Genomic DNA, 19,981 nt, shown 5'->3' on the forward strand with positions numbered 1-19,981 from the left:
CAATGTATGATTGCTGTTATTTTTGCTGGGTTCCCAGGAGAAATCCATAGATTTGTCAGGGGAAGCAGAGAGCTGCTTGCAGTATAACAGGAGCCAATGGACTTAAGAAGTTGACAGGAATTTCAAGCTGCAGTGAAGAGAAAAGCCAAGAGCCTTCAAAGACTGTGGGAGCATTCTGGCTTATATAGCTTACATAGCAAACCTGGGAACAGGCTTCCCTCTCTAGGCAGATGGAAGCATTAAAGCAGAAGAGATGTGCACTGGTGTGGACCAGGACAGTGAGGATGAGCAAAGAGTCACTAGAACATCATATTTTGTCCTAGAGCTTCAAGAGCAAAAACCAGCATAAACCCACTTGTGGTGAAGGATGGCAGGTCAAATGTTAGGACTAATCCAAGCCTAAGGCTCTCTGCTGTTTGAAGCAGCACAGATCCTCATGGTGGGAAGCAGGCATAGATGCAGAAAGAACCAGCTTTGTTTGCTTATGGGTGCTAATATCCTTCATCCTTGTGGCTGGGACATTACAATGCAGTGGTGCCACTGACCGCAGCCTTTCTCCAGCAGCAGAGGAATATAGGAGCTACAAATGCTGCTGCAGGATCACTGCCCAAACGTTTCTTCTAAGACAGGGGGAGACAAAAGGCTGACACTGAGGGCACCTGATGCTGGGTACCACTGCAAGGGGCTGCACATTGACCACTTGCCTTGGGCTGCCCAGCATCTGTCTTTGGTCCTGCTTGTGCTGGGGTCCAGGATACAGCAGCAGCAAAGGCTTATGTTTTGCTGACCCCTCCCACAATTAGCACATAATCATCCCACCTGGGATAAAAAATGGCACATATCATCACATCCCACCTGGATGAGCAGCAAGCAGTGGCCAAGTGCCAGCGCTTCCCTTTGCAGAAGAGCCCAAGCTGAAGCACAGCCACTACCTGCAGTGCTCCTCTGGTCAGGCACATCTGGAACGGATCCCACCAGGCTTTGTGCTCCCTCCCGAAGCAGGTTCAGGGTGAAAACCTCACATCCCTTTGCAAAGCTCACCTATATGTTCCCTGGTTGTGCTATGGAGTGAGGACTAATTGCTTACAGCATTCAGCTTTTAAAGAGCCATGCTGCCTTTAACACATCCTAGAGTATGGAACAGGACAAAAGCTGCCTGGGGAAGTTGTGGTATCTGGGGTTAACTTCTCCTGATCTGTGCTGGGCAGTGCTGCCAGCAGTGACCTTGGTCCAGGCAATCCTGCATTGAGACCCCAGGGCAGAGCAAGGCTCTCCTCCCTTTCTTCCTTTGTTCCCTGTGCCTCTCAAAGCCATCTGAGGACCAGCAGAGAGGGATGCACATCCTTCCAGAAGATTTAGCAAAGACAGTGAGAAGGAAGTAAAACAACTGAAGGTGGCCATTTTCTCCTTCAAAGAGAAAGAGGTTTGACTTTTAGATACGAAGAGGTTGTGAGCATAAATATACACACACGCGCATATATATATATGTAAAAACCTTTGGCTGACTGAACAATAACAAGGTCAAACAGTAAATATTTATACCTGGAAGCCATCAATCTCATCTGTGCTGTGGCCTCTTGCCAAAAATGCCTTCAGGAGCAGTTTAGCTTGATATGGAGAGAGGATTGGTGAATTGTTTGAGGTTTTTTTTCCCTGCTTTGACATTAATAGAGCATTTAGATTCTCATGAACGTGCCTCTCACCCTGGCTGAGCCCTCCCCAGCCCCAGCAGCCACCAGGGAGTCAGGGAAATGGTATTTCTTTCCAGTCTGCAATATCCACATGGATATTTCATCGTGTAGGTTAAAGTGTGGCCCCAGAAGCATACTGTTTGTGGGAGAGGGCTTGGGGTAAGGCCTGGCCTGATGCTGCATGGTGTAACAACCCAGTCCCACAGACCCACACTGGCTCTCCACCACCCAAGCATGTGGTAGGAGGGGTACTAGCATGTCCCTCATGTGAGCCCATTGAGACTGCCTGGTCCTCTCCTGTTCATGGCATGCCATGGAAAGCTGGGAGACCACAGTAGCTGTTCTCATAGCCGCTTGCATCTGACCATGATCCTTGCTTTAACAGCAGTGTGTGTTTAACTGCTCTATTCCTTCAGCAGCTGCTAAGAGGTGCTTCTGCAGCACCCTCTGGGAGAGGCAACAGCTCCAGGTTTCTGAAGGTCTCCACCAGGTTGTAGAGGAGCAAAGGGTCTTCCCATGCAAAGTGATCTGGAGCAAGAGAAATCCCTTCCTGCCATGTGATGCAACCCTATAATCCTCCCCAGGGCACGGCTGAAAGGAATCCAAGATATGGACAGAAGAACTTGAGGCAGTGGGTGAGGAAAGTATGCACCCTGTGTCCACAGGATAGATTTGCAGAAACAGGCTGGTTGTGACCTTGTTTGCGTGCACGGCTTATGTCTGGGAACAGCAAGCATGGGGTCTGCTTGCACAGGGGATGTCCTACAGCAAATGAGCTAGGTAGAACCCTGCCAGTGCCCTCGAGCTCGCAGAGATCAAGGTGCAGGTGAGCTGTGCTGGCCACAGCACCTGCCTGTAAAACCTAGGGAATACAAAGCCGGGTTTGCTTATGTTGAGTTTAGTGCACAGAGGAGAACCGGGAAGCTCTGTCTTGAGTGTGTCAGTCCTGCTGGATGATGTTCAAGTTCTCGAGGTGTTATATAGGGGTAACTCCATCAGCCCTTTGGAATGGGTGGCACCAAGGGACCACATGTCTCCTCTCCCTTGCATGTAACCCCACAGAAATGTCACAACACTGACATGGCACTTGCAGTTACCATGCTCTGCCTCTACTGCCGAACCAGCCCTCACCTCCCCAGGGCTTTGCCCATTTGTGTTGTCAGAGGAGACAATGGGCAAAGTTTAAGCGCCAAAATGTCCCTCTGATATTTTCAGGAGGAATGCCACTTCAGGCTTGGGCTGCAGTGTCTGTCCCAGGTGGTGTAAGCTACAGAACAGGAGCACAGACCAAACAGGTCACTTTTATCACTCTCAAAGACTTATAATTCCTACATAGGAGACTCTCATCAAGTCATGGAGGCTTCGGACCTTGCCAGAAGACAAAGAATATTGGAGTACTAAGGTTCACAGTGAAGTGAAGTGCCCATGCTGTGCACAAGTATGGATTAGACTATCAATGGCCACGTACAGATCTATTCCTATACCTGGCTAATTATAAAAACGAAGCCCTTAGACACTATCACAGCAAGCAGAGAACTCCAGTGACTGGTACTAGGTTAGCTCTGGTGTGCTCTTAGAGGAAGCTTCCTCCATCAGCAGCCTCGTGTTAGCTGGGAAGGAAATGTCCCAATTTGAGCCGCTGACAGATTCATAAAAAAAAGAACATTATCTTCTCTGTGATGTCTGCTGGCAGGAGATGCTAAACCACTTATTTATAACCATCTTCTCAAAATGCTTCCCTGCTTGGGAGCCAAACTACAAATCCTGTTTGGTTTGTTGTCTTTAACCAAAGGATGCTGGTATTTCTGCTTCCAGCTGGCAAAAAGATCCAGAGTCAGTGCCAGGCTTTGGTGGGAATAGACTTGGCTTTCAAGGCGTGTTAATGCAGATCCAGGAAGGCAGCCTTTTATCAGGCAGAGAGCAAAGTTTTAGAGTCAGGAAGAGCAAAGATGAGCCAGCAGAAGGGTGTCAGCAGCAAGCCAGATTGATGGGATGTGTCCTGGGGAGGGACAACAGCCTTGGTGTCGCAGGGAGGGAAAGACTGGGGGAAGATACAGGCAGGAGATACACCATGAGAGATCGGATCACCCACAAGAGGGAGGAAGCTCAGATGCTGTCCTGATGTTGTGCCCAGCACCACAGAGAGATCCAGCCCCAGCACCTTGAGCATCACCCTGCGGCACAAAGGCAGCGGCTGCTGAGGAGCAGTGGTAAGACCTGACTTCACGAAGAGCTCTGCAAAGCTGGCACCAAGAGACCAGGAACATGTAGCGGGTGATGCATGGTAGGATGTGGCCTTTGGGGTGAAGGGGACTTTGGGGAATGCCCAGGCTAGCAGGAGACCACCTGTGCGTCAGGGCCAACTTAAGTCAGCCAAGTCACTGATCCTGTATTTGAACTTGCCTTTGATGTAATTCTGTTTGTAAACACAATTACTCTTTGTTACCATTTTATTGTGTTTGGTTTGCCTTTTAAGTGTCTCTATTCCATTCACTTAGGCCTGAGTGTTATAGAGACATGAATGTTTTATGAGATATGCTTCATCCACCTTATTTAAGAAAATGACACCCGAGTAGTTTCCAAAACAGGCTCATGGCCGGTTGGTGTGGCACTTCCCAATGGAAAGCTCAAGGAGCAGAAGGGCAACACAAGAGCTAAAGGGGATGGTGGTGGTGTGGAGGGAGCACAGGGGTCTCGGTGGTGAGGGGTCTGGGGACACAGTGGGCCCTGCTGGGGAGGCCAGGCTGTCAGAACACAGTGGCTGCAGCAGCTGCAGGCCAGAGCCAGGGGGTGTGAAAGCATCAGGGATGTCCCCCTTGCCCAGCAGAAGGGCTGGGGATGGTGAACTCTCCCTGTGCTCCTCCAACCTGATGCTGGGTGCAAAGGGGAGAGCTCCCAAGCTTTCCTCTCCTTGCCACCCAGCAGGGAGCCCTTGGGGATGAAAGGCACTATCGGAATGTTTTGGGGTGCTGATGTTATGGGGGAGGACGGGGAGAGAACCAGTTTCTTTAGCATCAGCTTGAGGGGCATGCCTAATGCTGCCTGCTGGTGTGGATGTGCTTATGGACAGAACACACTGGGGGCTGAGACAAATGTCTTCAAGCTCTGCTCCTATTGCAGCTGTAGGCAGGGGGAGTGACTGCACTGCTGTTGAGCCAGCAAGTTTGGTAAGGGACAGGCAGGACATGCACCAATGCCACCCATATTGCAGGATAAAGTGCCCTGGCCTTCCCCACTCTGTCCTGTTGTCCCCATGGATATTCCAGGTGGGGCAAATCCTATGCCTTGTGCTCAACCCTGCTCCTGCATGGCAGGGGGAAACTAAGCTTGGCACAGCAGCTCAAAGCAATGCTGAAGACATCACCTTTAGGGTGATGAAGGCATCACTTTGGCCTGGCTGCCTGCACCCAGAACATGCTGGGGTAGCTCAGCCAGAGTGTAAGAGGGAGGTTCAGAAAAAATGGGATGTATCCCATCCTGGAAGCCGTGCTGCTGGCAGGATCAGTGCTCTCCATGGGCTGGGAAAGAGAACTTACCAGGCACAAGATGTCCTTTCTTGTGGCAGGACAGCGTGTCCATGGATCCAGGCGCCAGGGAGGGAAGACAAATGGCTTGGATACCACCATCCTGTGCTCCAGCTGAGAAGGGGACAACCATTGTTTCGGGTCCTTGACTATGGTGGCTGGGAAAGGAGAAAAAGCCTCTCTCCAAGGCACTGGAGGGCTTTCCTTGCAATAGTTAAGGATTGGTTGCTACCTCAATGGCTTTGTGAGATGGCACCTGGCTCACATGGCTCTCTGGGACAGCAGTAGCACCCTAATGTTTCAAAAAGCCCGTCTGCTGTTCTCCCTTGGTGCTGAGGATGCTCAGCAAGGCTCAACAGGGGCAGAGTGGTGCTTGGGAAATGGCCATCCCCTGGCTCACCCCCATAGCTGTCAGAGTGGCCTCTGGCGTGTCCCACAGGAACCAGCATCACTGCTGCTCTAATGCACTGCACGAGCTGGACTTGCCCAGGCTGTGCTCCTCCTTGTCAGTGTGCCTTACCTGAGAGGTAGGGGCTTCTCTGACTACATCAGCCCGTGAGCAGTGACATATTACTGGGGGCTGCTGAGTAGCCAAACAAAGATGAATGGGGAGCTGGAAGAAGGTGCTGTGAGAGAGAGGAGATGTCAGGAAGGGTAAGAGGAGGGGACTAAGAGAAAGCAATCTGAACCTATCTGAACATGAACTCTATGGCTTCCAGTCCTGATGCTGAATAGTAGCCTGTAGCTTCCAGTCCTGTAGCCTTACAGCCACTATCTCCTCCAAGGCTCCTGTCTTGACTTCCTGACTGACCCTGAGAAAAACTATTTCTCTGGTAGGAGCCATCCCACTTTCTAACATGAATTGCCCCAAGAGTGCACGGTGGCAGACAGACAAGACATTTCTCACCTGCTTTTGTCCGGGGAGAGACATGGAGGAAACCAGCAGCTGGGTTGGGTGAACACAGAGAAAGAAGCCAGAGGAAGATGTGGCCACCCTGTTCCACCCCTGCAATGGTTCCACAGACCACAGCAGTGGTGGGTTCACCACCAGCGTTGGGTTACAAGCTGGCCCCTGATGCACTGCTCACCTTCATCCACAGCCCAGGGAATACCACTGAACACAAAGCACCAGGCACTGAAGATGTGACTGATGCTGGAGGCCTCCGCATCCCTGAGCCCAGGCCACCATGAGCATCTGTCATGCTAGGGCAGTCCATCACAGAAGAGAAAGAAGGGAGTGGACCATGGCAGCAGCCCCCAGCAGAGTGGAGTGTGGAACAGTAGTGGCATGCAGACTGTGGGAATGGCAGGAGATGGAGGCAGGGAGAAGGAAGCACACGGTGACTCGGGCAGATGGGGGACATCAGACTCACGGTGTTAGAGGCACAACTTGTTATGATCCTTTTTTTTTTTCCTTTCATCATTAGAGACAAAGTAAAAGGAAATTAAAGCATAAGAGGGGGTGAAATTAAAATCACAGTTTTGTTTACATTATAAAAGAACAATCTAAGAGGAATAATAATAATAATGTCAAATAAACAATAATAATTAAGCTAAACAGGAAAGAAGAAAGCCCTGGAGAATTCCTGCCTGGATGGTGCTCACTGATGGAAGGTTTGTGTGACCAGCTTTATTGTTTGGGGATCATTCCCTTGATAGCTGACTCCCGGTTTACGTACGTGGCCCAGTAGACTAAGTTGAATATGGCAAAGAGGACTGGAAAGACGATGCGGGACATCTTGTCTACCTTGCTGACGCTGTTGTATGTCTTCTTACTCTCTGGGAGCTTCTCCTCTGTGCGGGGCATCTTGGGGGGTATGTTGGTGGCAGTAGCAGTGGCACCAGCACTCTTGGAGATGGTGGGCAGGCCAGGGTCCTTGGCAATGTTGAGGGCGTATGTGGTGCCAACAATGTTGTAGGTGTTGTTGGTTTTCTTCGCTAGTGCCACTGGCTCTTTTTTCTAGGGTAGGTGGAAGAAAAAAACATAATAGAGATGAAGTAACTGTAGAACTGCATGGACAACATTTTGTCCTCTGAATTTACCTGCTTGTCCAGATGAGGTGCGAGGAGCAAGAGACCAAGAAGACGGCATTGTGGAGGGGAGGGAAGATGTGGTGAGATGGCCAGAACTCATGACATCTGCCACTTGAGGGCTGCTGTAGCATACAGATGTGCTGGACTACAGTGGACCAGCTACTCCATGTAAGCCCAGCATATATCAAAGAGGTCCTGGGCTGGCAGCTATGTCCTGCTGCAAGCCAAATAACTGAAGCCACATAACTGGGTTTGTTGTCTCCTTGCAGTGGTATAAAAAGGTGTGTGCAGCTGCATTTGAGTAGCAGCTGCGCCAGACAGGTCACTCCTTGACTGACAGAGTGCTACCAGGTCCATTTCGTGTATTGCCAGGTCAGTGCAAGTGACTGCAGGCTCAAACTATACAGACTCTTTGCTTTCTCTCCCAGTTGGGCAATGTTTTCTGCTGCATGCAAGGTTCAGCCATGGAGAGACAATGCAGGAATGTAGTCTTTAGCAAAGAACAGTGCTCTGTCTGGCCATCGTGAGGGAAGAGCTTGATTTTCTGCTTTGCTGGCCTGCTGCCTGGGCCAGGTGAGAGGAGGAGACTTCACAGAAGATTATAGTTCTTGGGGGTTTTGTTGTAGAAATCCAGTGGCTTTAAGAATTTGGGTGATAGCATTGCAATATTTTGCACCATATTACAAGGCCATATAATACACTGCCTCAGCGCCCTGAATACCTCACAGGAATACTTCACAATTCAATATCATGATGTTCAAAACGCCTCTGGGACTCTTTAGAGCACCTCATGACCTACCCAAGGAAGATACAGAACAGATGGAAGGCACTTGCACTAGCCCTGGATTTCAGGATTGCTCAACATGGTACTATCGGGCAGAGGGAAGCCTTTCATCTTGTCTTTGTACCTAGGGGTTGCTGTAAATCAAAGGAGATAAGTGCACACCTCCCACAAGGCTCCAGGGACAGCCATGCTGTCCATGCTGAAGGACAGCTTGCATAGCAAATGTCACTTTTGTGTCAGACATGATGTACTGAAGGATGATGGAAGATGCTGAAGACAGTTCAGATGTTAACGAAGATAAGCAATCAGGAAGATGAAGCTAGGCAATCACGATAGGTGGTTTCATATCGTATCATATAAAGCAACCCAGGTCCATCAGGAGAAGCTTATTGAATGAAATCTGTTAATAAGCAGCCACCAGACACTCTACTCATCCTAGCACTCAGGTACTCCATACAGGTGTCCACTGTAATTACACCAAGAGCCATTATGAGACACAGTAATGACTCATGGTGGGAATCAAATATCTGAGCTCAGAACAAGGTGTGACTTTGGATCTCATTTTTAATTCAAAAGCAGCTGAGACACAAGGTAAGACTCATGCAGGCACTTCCCAGGGGTACTTGGCATGGTCTTGCATGTACATGTGAGGGGACCGTATACAAAGTGATCATCAGGAGAATGGAAGAGTCTGCAGCCAGCAGGACCTGTCCATCTCCCCACCCAAGTCTGGTTTGGGTAGCAGGCAACATCACTGGGTAGCTACTGGGACAGATCTGCCCAGCCTGCTCTGCAGAGATACTCCAAGGGCTCTAGCTTTCATTCGGTACTTCCATTTTTAATGTGCCCACAATCACCATGGATATTTCTAGTTACCTTAGGAAATGAATTTTCTACAGTGATTTTCAGAGGGACACTAAAAGCAGAGTTCTGTGCAATCATTAAGCCCCTCTTCAATATCATAACCAGGCCTGCAGCCTTGTAATAATGCCAGCAATTACAGAAATTAACTTGCTGGTAGAAGGAGGTCTAAATATCTTCAGATTGCAGACCAGACTAAGCCACTGATCAGACCATATTCATGGTCTTTTATGGGAGAGGGTGTTATGATCTTTGATGATTAACTAAGTGACTGATTTCTGCAATCATTAGAGACACGTTAACTTGTACCCCCTGCACAGCAGGTGAACTTTTCCTGCTAAAGAGCTGACAAGAAGCAAATAAAGGGCTAAAGAGGTTTCACCTCATAAAATATTTAAATATGCTTAAGTATGATTACTTATTAACACAGCTACGGGAGGTAATAAAGCAATTGATAATCAGTAATGAAATGAAAAAGATTGTTGTTCTAGAATGCAATCTGAAGTGCTCTGTGATTATTTTAGTATTAATCAGCCACGTTACTTGTTACAGGAATACGATTACTACAAGTGACATGGCATTTTCAACCTGGCTAGCTTTTCTGCCCCAGAGCGTGGAAAGTGGATCTGTCTTGCCTGATCAGAGGCATTAGGAAACAGCAGGCTGAAACAGAATAAATTCAGATGAATATGAATGCTGTGGGTTGTGATAGCAAGCTGCTGCTCCTATTAGTGTGATCCAGAGCCTTCAAGCATCAACCTGGGCTTCTCTGGACCTCAGATCAGGCTGTTCAGGTAGTGCAGAGGCTTGGGAGCCTACAGCCAGGGCCTTTTCTCCACCTGCCTATGGAGTATTCTGCCCTGGTCAGAGCTGGGAGCCTGGGAAGACTTTGGGAAACAACCAGAGCACCAACCAAAACACCAAGGCACGTGTGTGTGCTCTGGATGTGCTCTGCCCCTGAGACATCAGGAGAAATGGGTTCAGCCTGAAGTATACTGTGCTTTACAAGTAAGTGTTTCAGGCAAGATTTTGACAACCAGAGCAAAACGTGCTTATTGCTGTCAGTTGCGAAGTAGCCCCCAGCCTTCCCCCTGCACCTTCATCTGTGAGGAGCACCACGTCTTATTGAAACTGAAGGGAAGAGTGGAGGAACAGGAGGAAACCCCACATTTGCTTTGAAGACTCGTCCTATTTAAAACATCGATGTTGCAAAACAATGCCTGTGTTTATTGCCCAGTTTGGGCACAGGGAAATTGAATTGCTGCACAAAGCTGTCCCTGCACTGCTCTCCTGAGGCAAAAGCTGGTCTAGAGATCAATATGTTCCCTGGATCTTGCAGTCTGACAAGTTCTCCCACAAATGACGTTTTTGTTAAATATTCTTGCCTTCAAGCCTCGCTATTGAGGAGCTAATAACTGAACCTCTAAATTAGGGGAACTACAGGTTCTGCCTATGATCTGCTGGAGAATTACTTCTCTGCACTGCTCCTTGACAAGAAATTTGGGATGGAAGCACTGTTCCTCTGACAGGCCACTCTGAAGGTCACCATCAGTAATATGTGCAGTACTTGAGAAATGCAAGGTATCTACCACTTACCATTCTAGAGAAAAGTCACTTTAATGACCTCCAAACAGCTCTAGTTTCTGACATACTTGAATCCTATAATTCAACGCCCAGCAACTGCAGTTGCTGTTCCAGAAAACATGTCACTCCTTCCTCATGCCAGCCAAAGTTCCCCTCTGCAGTGTGCCAGAGACTTGATCCTATCAGAGAACAGCAGCAAAGTGTTTTACACTGTGATGCCTGTACCCTGAGCAGAGCCAAAGGCTCTGAACAATGCAATCTTGCATTAACAAACAGGCTGTATCAATGCCAGGTTGCTGTCAGCTGCTGGTGTAACCTTTGGCATCACTCATCCCTCCCACCTCTCCATTCAGGTTATGTGGGACTGAGCCCAATGATCTTATGCTCCCCGGATCACCATACAAAGACTCAGAGGTTGGACGGAGTCAGTAATCAGCCCAACATGTCACACAAATAGTGTTGAGAGAAAGAAGGTGAAACGTTGTTGATACATGGACTCCAGTGAAGATGCTGAGAACATAAATCACTTACAGTGCCGTGGAGGGCTACAGGTGCTTGCAGTTGCAGTAGGAGAAAGAATATATGGGCTGCAGAGCATGGTCAGAAAGGGAAAGTGCCAGCCAAAGCATATTTACTACAGTGAGGCAGGAAAAAAAAGAGATGAGCCTGAACCACCACATGAGTCTGTAAGACTTCAAACTGGTTGAAAATGGTGGCCTGTCAAGGCTGGTTCTAGTTCCTCTCTGTTGTCAAAGGGGATTGAATCAAAGATGCCACAACAGGAAAGAAACAAAGAAAGAAGAATTATCCCCTGAATCAAGGGCAAACTTTGGAATTGCTGAGGGTGGGTTGGACAAAAAGTTAGGCTTTAGTCAGTGGAGAAGGCACCTAGTGCAAATGATGAACATGTCTGTCACTTCCAAAATACAAGAAGAAGGTCACAATGATAATATCTACAGAAGCATTTGAAGGATGCTTTGTGGTGACTTTCTCTTAGCGAAAAGACATATGAAAAGTACATGAATAGCCTGGACCTAACCTTCTTGCCACGCACTACAGGATTGTTGTCTTAAGGATGAAAAGGATAAAGATCCAGGACTATTCCTCCATCTAATGTTTTCATGTGTCTGACTGCAGCTACCTGATTGCTTTTGTTGCTTTTTGCCACCCAGGATTTAGGGAAATGTCATACAAACACAGATACAGAGCTAAAGCAGATTTTATGCATAGACATGGCATTGCAGGCGGATTTAAGTAAGCATCTTCCAAAGATCCAAAGCATCTTCCATCCTGAGGAACAGACATTTTTCTTTGCAGGGAATTTCCTGGTAAATGTCATCCTTGGAGACTTCATGAGTTTCCCTTCCCAGTGTTGAAGTCACAATGCTAATAGTTGGCTCTCTGGATTCTCACTCTCACAGCCACTTAGAAAGTGACCTTGTTGGCTCCGTATGGTTGGGATCGGTGGGATTGATCTCACTCTGTTCAGACACAGCCCTTCTGTCCTGATGTGGATCTTTGTAACAGGCTATTTTGAGGATATTAGAGATAGGGAGCTTTGCTGGCTACTGAAATGCCTTTCAAAGCCTTTGGCCTCTCACTCTTCCCCAGCTAATGCCATCTCCCCCTTTCCTCCTGATGATGTTTTTAAAAATACCATCTTTACTAACAGGTTTTCCACATTGGATCCAGAAACCTCTCTCCCGGTTTGATCTGCTCCTCCAGGTTTGTTGCAGCATTCTGCTGCACGAAGAGAGAGGAAATCCTTCATCCACAATTAGTGATTGCTGATGGCTGACAGGAAAGGCTTGGAAAATCTTTGGGTCCAAGAAACGTCAGTAAAATCTCATCAGAGTGTGAGCTAGTGGGAGTTTTTTGTGACATTTATGGTGACATCTGCCTGCCTTTCAGTAGCTCCCAGAACCAGAACCCAGCTGTAGCTATAGCCAGAACATCATCGTGATCATTTATGATGCAGAGATCAGTAACTGATCAAGATGAGCCCATCATGTTAGATTCTACCTGAAAAAATGCTCCATTCCACCTAAATCAGTGGGTTGGCTGAAGGGGAGAAGGAAAGAATGGAACCAATCAGAGAGAGTGAACACACTAGGGGTACCTGTAGAAACCCTCAGCTTTTGCAGGGTAGTGATTTCTCTCCAAAGGGATGGGAAGCATTGCTGGTGCCTACATTTGAGCTGAGGGAAGGGCTGATGCTTATTGATTTACTTTTTTTCCATGCTCATGTAAGGAAACAATCAAACCTGGAGTGAGGATCCTTGCCATCACGTCAATGAAGAACATTCTTTTTGTCTGCAAGGAAGGCTTTCCAGAGACCAGGGCTCAGCCTGGGCTTGTCACGTAGTTTTACTTCTTGTACAAACACTTTAAAATGCCAATAGTTATTCTTCTGCCTCCTCTTTCTTTTGTGGTTTCAACCACCTGGCTTGTCAATCGCTTCAAGAAGAGCTAATTAAAGGCTGAAACTGAGCCAATAGGCATCTTCATTGCATAGCAATTTCATTGCTTGGAAATATTCAATTGAATAAAGATGAAAAGCAAATATGGTGACACATCATATTCCCAAGCTCCCTGAAATCCCACCACTCTTCAAGGAGCTCTCTGAGCTGTGGAGATTGGGAGTGGGTTAGCTTTCTAAGGTAAAGATCAGGGTTAGCTTGAAAAAGCATCCATGAATTCAGAGTCCTTCCTGATTCTCCAGCTTGACACCAATTGCAGCAACCTCACAGGGAACATCCCCTCTGAAACATTTCTGGTCCTGCTTTGTTTTCTTGTTTGATTACCATGTGAGCAAGCATTCTGCATGCTCTTATCCTATTGCTTCAGCACTATTAGCCTTGCAGTGCTGGGTCATTGAATAAATTAAGGAGCACACTGCTTCTGTGACAAACTGAAGCTTTTGAGCCTTTGCCGCTTTTCCAGCTGTGCCCAGTTCACATAATTGCTCAAAGCTGTGTGAATCCTGACTTTTTGCTGATTTGCCAATCCCTGAAAGTAACACGGTTGCTTTGAAGACCTGTTCTGATCCTTCACTCATGCCAGTGACCTGGGAAAGGCTTTTCTCATCTCTAGAGGCCAGATTAGTGTTATTGTTCCCAGTGGAAGTGGAAGACCATCAACTGGCCTCCTCTGGAGCCTTTTGCCATGAGTCTGTTTCTCAAACAACGGCTGAAAAAGCAAACAGATAGAGAGAGTCCAGGAAGCACAAGAGAGACATTCAGCACCCTGTGATGGCTGTGGTTCTCTGTAAGGCCTCTGTTTTCCTGCTTAGACCTCCATACCAGAGAGATGACGGGTTGGTTGTTGTCTTCTCAAAAGTTACTGCAATTCTGCCAGGTGTTTGCATACAGCCCCACCACAACTTTTAACAACACATTAAAATGCAAAGGAGAAAAATATAAAGGCTCCAGAACCAGGAACAAGGGCAAAGCTGATTTTCAAATTGATTCAATAAATATAAACAAGGAACAGCATGCTACAGTAAGCGATTTCTCTGTGCAGCCGGGACTAAATCACTTAGGAAGGAGGGTGCACGAGCAGGGGTAGCGGTGGCTGTCAGGAAGGAAGCTGCCAAAAAGGCTGATCCCAAGCAAGAAGGGAAAACGTGGGTGATGCCAGGCACTAATTTACTGCCAGTTGCTGTTTCTGATTGCTTGCTTCCCACTCACCCTCTTTGCCCGAGCTTACGAAGCAGCAGATGTGGGCAACAGCGGGAGCGTTAGACCTCCCCATCACTGCACCATGCTTGCCCATGTCAGAAGAGACCTACAGTCAGGGATACCAGCTACAGGGGACACAGCAGAGTGGAAACATCTCCATTGGTGAGGAGTGGCATATTTGAGTTTATGTGGCATGCTAGCAACATGAAGCAGGGCATTTATGGGTTGAAGGGAGAAGGCCACCAGCAGAGCAAGACCAATGCATGCACACATTCATGTTTCCACTGGCAAATAGTCATGCAGAGGACAAAGGGGAAAGTGGGCAGTCATGCCTGGATGATTTCCTCCAGCTAAGCACAGCAAACAGTCCTCCAAGCACCTCCTCCGTCAAGAACCGCTTCAGTTGAGACCTGAGCTGGGGACCCCAGTAAGTAGCATCCAGCCTCCGGAATAGCTTTGGTGCTGCATGTTACCCACTCCTGGCCCCGGCGCAGTTCTCTCATGCAGCGTTTCTTCACCACCCCTTTCTCCCCTTGGCCACAGGGCTGACCTTCATCTCTTGGGCCTCCAGCACCTTCTTGCCATCCCAAGCCCAGCTGCGCTTGGTGAAGTAGTTGACGGTGGCAAATTCGATCAGCGCAGAAAACACAAAGGCATAACAGACGGCTATGAACCAGTCCATGGCCGTCGCGTACGCCACTTTAGGTAACGAGTTTCTTGCGCTGATGCTTAGTGTGGTCATGGTGAGGACGGTGGTGACGCCTGTGGAAACACAGCAGGAGGCAAAGATGGTGTGAGATCATACACTTGTACCCACCCAGTTTCTTCTCAAACCACACAGCTGGCATTTCCATCATGTAGATTTGGGAGCTAAAGCCCAAGACATGTGGCTCATATTCTCCTTGTAATTTAGGGAGCCTTACCCAGCACAAGTCTGTGACGCAATTCAGAGAATAATATATAATACAATAACAGCTAGATGGTTGGGAACCTCATGGAAGACCAGAAACTAGCCACACATCCAATGTGGTATTCTTAACACTGTGGAAAGAGTGTCTCTTGACCTGCATGGATGAACACCTGGATCAGGGGTCCTGCCAGCACAGCCAGGACCCCATTAGTAGCCCAAGCTGCCAGAATCAGTGTCACAATGATTTATCTTTAAAAGATGATCTGTTGCAAAATGCCTTTTAAAGCTTTTTTCATTAAAGCAAGCAACCATTGCTATCCATTTTCCCCAATAATGTGCTTTTCAATTAAAAATGCATTAAAAACATTATAAAAATATTGACTAATTTTCACTTCCCTTAAGCCATACTCCTGGTAATTGAAGAGTTTCAATAACATTGTTGACAATACTTTCCGAGAGGCAAAAACCCAGGAATAAATAATTGGAGTTCTCATTATTCTCTTAATAGGAAAGCAAGGCAATTTGGGAGCAAAGACATTTTTCACAAAGGTAGGTTTTAATTTTTCAGCCATTGCTCACTCTGAGCGGCTGCTTGAGGAAACCTGCCTAATTGCAAATCTCAGACAAACATAGGAGGGAATCAAGTACCCCCAGAGAAGAGCTCTCCCCCAGTGTTGGGAGTGCAGGATACTCCAAAACTAATGCAGATGTAAGAGCCCACTGGGGGCATGGACAGACACGGGCTCTGGTGTGCAGTCTGTGGGGTTTAGTTGCAAGTGATTCACAGACAGATGAGTGAGGAAAGTCCATCAACGACTCTCTGTATGTCTGAGCTGGTCCTATTTTCCATGTGATTTCTCTCTGACTTTCCCTCTTTTCCATTCTGTTGGATGAAAACACCAAAAAGTAGGTGCTAAGGGGTTGTACGCTCTCTTCTTCACTGTTATTACTGTTCAATGCAGCTTTTGCATTCTGCATCATGCATAACAGCTTGGTCATACTAACTGCCTAGCTCCCTGGGGATTGCTGTAGGATTTGCCTCACCAGGGAACAGAAAGCAATCTGGTGCTAACAGGAGAAGCTGGGGTCAACTGTAAATTATAGAGCTTGTTCATGACCTGCATTTCACAAGCCCCATTAAACACAAAAAACATAATAATTCCCTTCTAGTTCGTTCAGGAGGGTGCAGAGCCACCCGTGACCCTCTCTGGATCACATTCCAGTCCATAGCAAGGGAACAAGGTCTTGTAGAGAGGGTCCAGAAAGGGAGACAGTAGCCTTGTGGGTTCATGGGAGTACTTCTATCATGACCCTTGCTACAAAGAAAATGCTTCATGATCTTTGAAGCCCTACCACTTTCTTCCTTATTCAGAACCAGAAGCAGGTGGCACCATGTATCCCCTCTCTGCCTGGTGATTTTCCTTCAATATACTCTCTGTTAAGTGGTATCTGCTGGGCACTGTTATTTCTAGGAAATACGAACCTACAGCATCACAGCTGGTCTGTGAACATGTGTGTGTAGATCCTAAGAGAAAGGTCTTGGCAGGAAAACATGAAGCGATTCTGTTATTAAATGTTTGTAAAAGCTATTAATGCATGAGCAATGCCAGCCTGACACCTTGCCTCAGAGAGAAGATCTGAAACCAGCAGCAGGAAATAATAACAATATATTTACCAAGCATTTCTACTGCCTCAGACCAGGAACTTGTTACATGGAGCTCTGACCAGGGGCATGCTAGCAATTTTAGAAGTAGAGCTTTAAATGCCTCCCCATGAATCTATCCTCTCCTCAACTCAGAAGCCAATATAGATAAGCAGACACAGCCAATTGCATATAATTACATGATCAATACCTTGATTACTGTTAATATTTATGGCTTGGCTTGTCGCAGAAACATGGACAAGAGTATTTTTTGCAGTGATTCAGTGGAAGCAGGGACACTGGGAAGACACTGAGAACTATTCTGGGGCATGGCAGCAGTTTCACTGATGCTGGTCAAGGCCTGGAGAAGACCAGCTCTGCTGCTCGCTGTATTTGCCATCATTTGTGGTGCCTTTCTCTCCAACCTGAGAGGGTGCCCCATGCTCCTGGACTCACCAAAAACTGTTCGGGCAGGGACAGACTCCCTGTTAAGCCAGAAGGAGACCTGGGACAGGATGACCGTCATAATGCAGGGTAGGTAGGTCTGGATCACAAAGTACCCGATCTTCCTCTTGAGGTGGAAATGTGTGGTCATGACGACATACTCCCCTGCGGAGACAGCCAGTTAGAGATGCTGAGCCACTGGTGCTTTCCAGGATGGGGCCAGCTGGCCACCAATCCATCTCTAAACCACTAAAGATCCATCTTGAACACGCTTGCAAGTTCTTAGATGAGATGTCAGTGTGTGTGTCCTGCTCCTGGTTGACATGCCCTGGTATTTTATGTTACTGCAGGCCACCCTAACAGCAGTGCAAAGGAAGGATGGATGCTGCAGCATGCTGTTGGCACTGACTCTGCACATCCTGCATACACAGCCAGGTGTGTGCCCCAGTGTAGCCTTAGTGACTACTACACAGCCTTTATCCTTTCAAAACACTTCTCTGGAGACTTCTTTAATTCACTACAAAATGGTTATGGGACAAAGGCAAATCAATGCCAATAAAAAACATGGCAAGAGGCTTTCCCTGTTTTATCCCTGGCACAAGACGCCTCTCCCAACCCAGTTCCCATTCCTTTTCTGCTCCAGCCCAGGGAGCTATGTTGTGGGTAAGATCCCTTGAGCCTAGAGAGATCCTAACAATGCTTCAGCAGAATTCCAGAGCAAAGGATTATGTTTTCTCTGACAATTCTGAAAATATTCCACCTATCCCAACTGTAACCATCTCAGAAATCAGGGGAAGCTCTGTTATTAAAGGTCGGGGCTGTAAATCAAAGAAGCAGCCATCCTTGTTTTCCTTCAGTGCCCTACTCCTCCACTCAAAGCTCTGGATATTTCGCTGGATTATTGTGCCTTTTTGTTGTGAGCGTGGTTTTGCTAAATCATTACACACAGGAGACTTTAGCAGCTTTCTTGCCACTTCAGGTTATTCGTCTGTACGTTTTACTACAATTTAAGCAGGGAGATCGGCCAGATATTATGACATTTAGTTCCCTGGACTCCCCACGTTTCCCCAAGGGAGATGCTATGAGTTGTTACAGACAGACACTATTAAAATCACATGCACCAGAGAGGAAATATCCTCAAATGAAAGAACTACTGATGCATACATAGGGGAAAATAAAAGAAAATAAAAGAAGAAAGATGAGAGACACACATGAGGTAACAGAGGCTGTCAGTACCTGGATTCAGAGGGGAAGGGAGGAGCAGCAGATGGGAGAGAAAGATGATTAATATTGGTCATTAATCAGAGAAAAAATTACTTTGGGATAATCTTTTATTAGCTATGATAATATTTGTGTGAGTGGATGTGGTGAAAATCCCACTGAATATTATTTTGCTTTCACCTCCACTGCCCGCAATGCTCTTCTGGGGGACTGGAATAGGATTCAAGACACATGAACCTGCAGTACCAAGAACCAGCTGGGCAAGGTGGGCAGGTTTTCCACACAACACACCATTCTTAGGTGCTTTAAATCCATTTTCTAGAGGATATGGGTAATAAGGCTCTTTCTAAAAGCTAAACCCTTTACTGCCTCTTAGTTACTGCTCCAGATGTCCCCCAGCCCTATTCTCCCAGAAGACATGGGTTGAGAAATACTTTGGTGCTCACTGCCCACAGGTACTGCCTCTATAATAGTGCCAAATCATGGCATTCAAAGCCCATGGGTCCTGGTGTGCTCAGCCCATGCGTTGCATTATGGTCCCACAAGTACCTGTGCTGGATCGAACCATCTCTGTCCCAACAACATGGCCCAGCAGGTCATACTGGTTCAGGCGAGATCCACCCTTTGCTACTTCCACTGATTTATCCTTCCCCAGTGTCCAGGTGTAGATCACCTCTGTCTTTGTGTAGGCATCTACGGAGGAGAATGAAGAATGAGGTTTGTGCTTCTGCTGACCTAAAATACACCAGAATTAGCCTGTAGCCAAATTAGCCTCTGCTGTGCATTCCTCAGAGCCACATGGCTGAGCACAGCCAAACATGGCCAGAAACCAGGGCTCTTCAGCAACTGTTAAATCAAATGAGCAAAAGGGAGCTTGGGCTTTTGGAAGGGAGCTGGAAGAGGGGGCAGAGCACGGTTGCTGAAAGACACGCGGTCCCCTTGTCATGCTGACTCTGCAAGGGCTGGCTCCAAGCAGAGGCAAGGTAGGAAGGCATCCAGACCAGCAGGCTGCTGGGGCAGCAGGACAGCCACAGTCCTGCCGTGCCAGGGATCCTGCAGCAGCTGGTGAGAAAAGCTAAACACAAATGGGGTTGAATTTTAGGTTAAAAAGTTACAAATCTCTACCCTCACTCAGAAGCAACCCCCCCACAAGCCCCTCAGCTTTGGAGGTGGCGTGCCCTCCCACCAAGATGCTTTTCCCCTGCATGACCCTGTGTTTGCCAGCCTCCAGGCCAAGCCACCAGGCAGCGAGGGAGGGCAGGGCTGAGAAAGCCTGTCCACACATCACAAAAGAGACAGCAGGCGAGTGCTGTGTAACTGCTGCTTAGGGTAGCACTGGGCTTGGGGCCAGGGCATCCTTCCAGGAGCCTGCGAGTTCTCCTCTCTACCCCACCTGCCCAACTCCCCATATGCAAACACCTCTCTAACTCACACCGTCACCATCACCTTCGCAAGCTCTTGTGACCAAACCCCTGCTTGTCCTCACAGCTCTCCCAACAGTGCCTGCATGCTCTTGACTTTGCCAGTCCTGTGGTATCCAGAAATTGAGTCTCTCCAGGCTCTACTAGGGAGCTCCTTGCCCCCATAATGCCCAAGCTTCCTGTCC

General features: G+C 47.7%; 1 protein-coding gene across 5 annotated transcripts in view; it reads right to left on the bottom strand.

Moving 5' to 3' along the window:
* Positions 1–6,678: 6,678 nt before the first annotated feature.
* GABRA3 (gamma-aminobutyric acid type A receptor subunit alpha3) overlaps positions 6,679–19,981 on the bottom strand; it is a 63,879-nt gene continuing 50,576 nt past the window's right edge. For all 5 annotated transcript variants that reach the window (XM_061356748.1, XM_061356749.1, XM_061356750.1 and 2 more), the window contains 4 exons: positions 18,925–19,068; positions 17,167–17,319; positions 14,709–14,920; positions 6,679–7,175 (listed from right to left, as the gene is read on the bottom strand). In XM_061356748.1, coding sequence (XP_061212732.1) covers positions 6,846–7,175; positions 14,709–14,920; positions 17,167–17,319; positions 18,925–19,068 — 839 coding nt within the window. In that variant the 3' untranslated portion in view covers positions 6,679–6,845. The remainder of the gene's footprint in view (positions 7,176–14,708; positions 14,921–17,166; positions 17,320–18,924; positions 19,069–19,981) is intronic.

Source organism: Neopsephotus bourkii, unplaced genomic scaffold (genome assembly GCF_033783945.1).
Source record: "Neopsephotus bourkii isolate Nb327-2 ecotype Australia unplaced genomic scaffold, CSIRO-AGI_Nbou_v1 NB_867, whole genome shotgun sequence".
Lineage (NCBI taxonomy): Eukaryota > Metazoa > Chordata > Aves > Psittaciformes > Psittacidae > Neopsephotus > Neopsephotus bourkii.